This window comes from Hyperolius riggenbachi, chromosome 5 (assembly GCF_040937935.1).
Source record: "Hyperolius riggenbachi isolate aHypRig1 chromosome 5, aHypRig1.pri, whole genome shotgun sequence".
NCBI lineage: Eukaryota > Metazoa > Chordata > Amphibia > Anura > Hyperoliidae > Hyperolius > Hyperolius riggenbachi.
In genome coordinates, this window is record NC_090650.1 from 268,084,548 (window position 1) to 268,090,547 (window position 6,000).

At 39.6% G+C, this 6,000-nt stretch overlaps 1 protein-coding gene across 4 annotated transcripts in view; it reads left to right on the forward strand.

The window, feature by feature from the left end:
• The window catches only part of HIVEP1 (HIVEP zinc finger 1), a 285,145-nt gene extending 282,054 nt beyond the window's left edge, over nucleotides 1-3,091 (forward strand). For all 4 annotated transcript variants that reach the window (XM_068236903.1, XM_068236902.1, XM_068236904.1 and 1 more), the window contains one exon: nucleotides 1,351-3,091. In XM_068236903.1, the coding sequence (XP_068093004.1) occupies nucleotides 1,351-2,478 (1,128 nt within the window). In that variant the 3' untranslated portion in view covers nucleotides 2,479-3,091. The remainder of the gene's footprint in view (nucleotides 1-1,350) is intronic.
• Nucleotides 3,092-6,000: the final 2,909 nt, after the last annotated feature.

Sequence of the window (6,000 nt, forward strand, 5' to 3'; positions counted from 1 at the left end):
GCGATCGCCATCTATTTACATTGTAAAGCGATGCGATCTACAGCAGCGATGCGATCCGTGTCAATCGGCTGTCCCCTGGAGAGCTGATCGCTGGGATTTGTGAGGAGCGATCAGAGGCCACCAACAGAAAGCTCTGTTGGAGGGCAGAAAGGGGGAGGGATTAAGTTGTTTGAGCAGTTATATAAAGCTGCAGAGCACTAAATTGTAAAAAATAGCCTGGTCACTATGGGGGGGGGGGGGGGGGGGGTGGGTGCAAGCCTATGGTCTTTAAGTGGTTAATTATGGTACCATGTTTTATTTTAAAACTGTAATGGCTGAAAACTGAGAAATAATGATTTTTTTTTTCCATTTTTTTCTTTTTTTTAATTATTCCTGTTAAAATGCATTTGGAATAAAAACATTCTTAGCAAAATGTACTACCCAAAGAAATCCTGATTGGGGCAAAAAAAAACAAGATATAGATCATTTTGTTGTGATAAGTAGTAATAAAGTTATTGGTGAATAAAAGGGAGGAGCAATGAAAGGTGAAAATTACTCTTGTCCGTTAGAGTAAATACCCCTTGTGGGGGAGTGATTAAAGCAGACCCAAACTCTTGTACAGCACACAAGGAAAAAGTCTATATTCCACATAGAGTTGCTAAAATAAAATCACTTCTCTGTGTTCTGAAGGTTTTTTAGGCAGATGAACCTGTCTAATTAGTTCTTATCAGCAAGTGTGAATAGACTGCAGGAGAGCTCTGCTGAGGTAGCTCTTTATGTAATATACACAAAGGCTTAACCCTTTCAGAGCCTTCTGCAAAAGTGAAATCAAGTAAAACGTGCTGTGGCTAATCTTTTATATCAGAGAGGAACTTCTGAGTTTAGTTCAACTTTAAACAACAAACCCTTACTTGTGATTATATTAGTAATGATTGTAGAATGTAGGCCTGCCATTGCCTAACACTTTGCATTGAAATCTGCTCCGATTAGCTCCAGATTAACACAAACGCCCAAGGCTAGCTTAATTGAATGCAGCTATTTTCTATGGATTCCTTGCTTGTCCTTAAACACTTTCTTTAACGTAGCTTGCTTTGCCATGTTTTTGTCTTAAAAATCCTGTAATCATAATGTAGTCATTATGCAGTAAGAAATGAAAAAAAAACATATGTAATGGTGTATATGTACACAATATTGATAGAACAATGAATTACATAAGTGAATCATCATTACTAATTACAAAATCAGTTATGCCTTTTATACATGATTGCCATAGGCCATATCATTTTTGACTTTCTGGTGTCCTTGGTGTATATATCAGGAGAGGTTTTTCATACTGAGATTGTTTTATTGACCGTTTTATGGTTATTACAGGATTCTGCATCTGGGAATACACCATCTTCTCCTGTTGACCGGAGCACACAGACAATGGATTCTTCTGTAACAGACTGTGGCATCCATCAACAGACTCCTACCAGCTCCACTCAGCAGCCCAGTCAGGTGTCTGCTGCACCAACGCATCTGTTTAGCCATTTGCCTTTGCATTCACAGCAACCTGTAAGGTCACCTTACAGTATGATTCCAGTGGGTGGTATTCAGCTTGTCCCTGCTGGTCTGGCAGCCTATTCTACGTTTGTTCCCTTTCCAGCTGGGCAAGTACAGCTCACCATACCTGCTGTAGGAGTAATTCATAGGACTGCAAGTACTCCTGGGGACAAGTCTACAGATGTACCCAGCACACCAAGCCCTATTGGAGTAGCCGAAGTGAATGGTGTTGTACCATGTATTCCGTTTGGTCAAGTTAATATGCCTGGGCTTAGCACGTCAAACTTACAGCCCATGCAGCCACTTAGTATGGAAACCTTGAACATATTAGGCCTTTCCAACCCAAGCATTGCACCACACATTCATCCTTCAGGACTTACTCTTAATGCATTGGGCTTGCAAGTTTTAACAACAAGCCCTGCTCCGCAGAGCAATCCCAGTCCTCAGACTCACATTCCAGGCCTTCAAATCCTCAACATAGCATTACCTACTTTAATCCCGTCTATTAGCCCGTTGCCTGTCGATGGCCAAGGCGTTCCTGATAAATCTTGTAGCACAACACCTGGCCAGAGTCCAACCAATCTTACTGCAACCGATGCCAAAAACATTAAGCAGACTCAATCTTCACATGTGTCATCGCAGTTGCAGGAGTCCACTAAAACATCAAGTGATGGTGCTGCCCCAGAGAGAAGAGGCACAGCCTGCAATAAGAATACTGACCGAGAAAACCAGCTAAAGCCAAACCCAAACATTGGCTCGAGTCAGAATAAAACTGCAAAGTCTGATCGTTTCTTAAAGGTCCAGTCTGAAAGTATCAATAAGTTCCATGCAGGTCAAACTCTTCCACCCCTTCGACATCAGAGGAGAACGGAGCTGATCTCAAGACAGGCAACCGTGCAGTATAGCGATTCAAGTAGTGATGATGATGAAGGCAAACTGGTTATTGCAACTACATAGCAAGTAGACATCATTTTCATTTTACTTCCAGTATTTTTAATTTTTTTCCTTTTGGGGAAAATGGGGATATTTAAAATTTAAAAAAAACTCTTAAGGTTTAAGCAGAAACCTTTATTATCTTAAAAGCACATTTTTCTTACACATGAATTACACTTGTGCAATCATAAACTCTTGACCAATAATTTTTTTCTTTGTTCTTTTTTGCTCACACCGTTTTTTGTACACATTCTATAGACAATTGTGCCTTTTGGAACTTTATATAGAAATATGTATATAGCAGTGAATAAAATATAAATATCTATGAATATATATATGTACATACAACAAGAATTTGCTTGTGTTTACTATGTACGTACATCTCATGTTGAGTAAAATAATTAAATTATGAAATTGTATATGTATATGTTGCACTGTTAAATGTAATTTTATATGGACGTGGGCAACTTTATGTACAGAACTTGTATGTACAAGTCCATATTTATTGTGTCCATATTAGTCTTGGAAATGGTTATGTCCAGATTTGTGTGCGAGACGGTAGCTTTACACTTAAAAAACAGAAATTCTGTGTTAACCTATGTTCCAGTAAAACATTTTATTACTGACTTCTACCTTTGATTACATTGTGCTTTTTGTAATATAAATAAGATGTTTTTGACGATTTTAGTTAATGTTGTCATCCGTATCTCTTTTTAAAATCTCAGTTCATACAGCTGCAAAAAAAAATTAAGTGTTCAATACTATATGGCTGACCGCAATAAGGAGGTGTGGCTATGGCTAGGATGTCCATTGGCTGTGCCACTTTGAAGGACCACTGTCACGAAAATCTTAAAATTTAAAATATATGTAAACATATACAGATAAGAAGTATGTTTCTTCTATAGTAAAATGAGCCATAAATAACTTTTCGTCTATGTTGCTGTCACTTACAGTAAGTAGTAGAAATCTGACAGATCCAACAGGTTTTGGACTAGCCCATCTCCTCGTGGGGGATTCTCAGGTTTTTTTTTTATTTTTAAAACCACTTAGTGAATGGCAGTTGCTCTGTCCTACTGCCAAAAAAGTGTAGAGTGAGCAGGGAGGCTGGCCAGCATCTTTTTATAAATCTTTTTCAAGTAGTAACTTTACAAAGAATAAAGGTCATGCTGAGAATCTCCTATGGAGAAATGGACTAACCCACAACCTGTCAGTAATGTTAGATTTCTACTACCTACTGTAAGTGACAGCGATACAGGAGTAAGGTAGTTTATGGTTCGTTTTACACTGGAAGAAACAAACTTCTTGTTTGTATGTGTTTACATTTATTTAAAATTTTGATTTTTGTGACAGTGTTCCTTTAATGACCTAGAGCTTCCCACTCAGTTCACTGACAGTTGGAGGGGGTGGGGGATGGAATTAGAAGAAGCTGCATCATGTCCAGTGATGAGGAAGTGGCCCCCAGTGATCTGCTGGACCTGCACGTTCGCATCTTTAAAAAGCCAAGTTTGTTTGCAGTATTATTTTAAATGCATAATAATTGCATTTCTGTATCTTAAAGAGACTCCGTAACAAAAATTGCATCCTGTTTTTTATCATCCTACAAGTTCCAAAAGCTATTCTAATCTGTTCTGGCTTACTGCAGCACTTTCTGCTATCACCATCTCTGTAATAAATCAACTTATCTCTCTCTTGTCAGACTTGTCAGGCCTGTGTCTGGAAGGCTGCCAAGTTCTTCAGTGTTGTGGTTCTGTGATACATCTCCCCCATCCAGGCCCCTCTCTGCACACTGCCTGTGTATTATTTAGATTAGAGCAGTTTCTCTCTTCTCTCTTATCTTTTACAAGCTGGATAAATCCTCCTCTGAGCTGGCTGGGCTTTCACATACAGAGGAATTACATACAGGCAGAGCTGTCTGCACTCTGCAGGAAGAAACAGCCTGACACTTCAGTGGAAGATAGCTGCAGGGGGAAAGAAACACACAAATGATCTCTTGAAATTCAAAAGGAAGGCTGTATACAGCCTGCTTGTGTATGGATGTATTTTCTATGTGTGGACATACTGTACATCAATCTACTTCCTGTTTTGGTGGCCATTTTGTTTGTTTATAAACAAACTTTTTAAAACTGTTTTTAACCACTTTTAATGTGGCGAGGAGCGGCAAAATTGTGACAGAGGGTAATAGGAGATGTCCCCTAACGCACTGGTATGTTTACTTTTGTGTGATTTTAACAATACAGATTCTCTTTAAGAAGGGCTTTAAATCATTATTGGCACATATGTACCTTGCTGAAAGTAGCCTAACCTTCATTTCGGAAAGTGGCGGTTAGTGAGATGCTAATAATTCCGAGTTGAGGAAAATGTTTGCAGCTTGGTCAAATGCTGCAGTTGCTCTCCCATTTCCAAGTTGCATATACTTTCATAAAATATGCATCAACTTTGAACTATTAGCATCTTATTGGCATTTCCTGTTTAGAGTGATGGTTATGCAGTTGCATAAGTGAGTGAGCATTACTTGGAACATGTAGGGAATTTAATATTGATGTGATGTGTTTAATATTCACATCCCTTTCTTTATATCAAAGATGATAATCACACACAGTGTTGGTCACTAGCTCTCCACCGCAGAACTCTTGAAGTTAAACTAAATGTAAGACTGGGGAAAAAAGTTGACTATTACTTACCTGGGCTTCTTCCATCCCCGTAGTCTTTAAGGTTCTTCAATGTCCTCTGGGTCCCCTTCACTGATCAGCTGTCACCAAAATTATAGTCCGTAACCCAACCTTGTCATGCACTACTTCGCGTACACTGTCCCCACCGTGCACCTCCTTGAAAAAACTAAGATAGGAGCATTCTTCACATGCACAGCTACAAGTGTTTACAAAACTGTGCAGGTGCAAAACGCTCCTGGCCATGGGAGCACAATCAATAAGGTGCACAGCCAGGACAGTATAGTGCACGACTCAGCTAGTCATGGACTTAAATTGGGGTGACAACAGAGAAAACATGAAGGACACCGAGGGACCTAAAAGAGGGGGGGGGGCGGCTAGATGGAGCTCTAGGTCACTAGAAGTCAACTTTTTTTCCCATTTCAGGTACACTTCAAGTGTCCTCTCTTGCAGTTGACCAATGCTCAGCAAATTCTCTACTTGAGCTTGTTATTGGAAATTTGCACTAATTAACATGCAGAATATTTTCATTGCACATCTATTTATTTTTTTGCAATAAATATATTTAAAGTACCTGGGTGGCTGGCTCATGTAGTTCCTTACTTCCAGAATAATTGTAGTTGTTTCCCTAGCACAGATCTACCAACTCTTCAAGCCCCTCCTCTGCTAAAAGAAATTACCATATTTGCTGTCGGTTAAGACACTCCGGAATATAAGATGCACCCAGTGCATGGAGTCCCCCACATTGCGGCAGGTCAGCGGTTCTTATAGGCAGTTGTTTGTAAGTTGGGGATTTCCTGCATGTGCCGTTTAACACGCAGGGACTTTTTTTTGTGCGTCTTATACAGCAGCAAATACGGTAACGCTTCATGACCAGCTC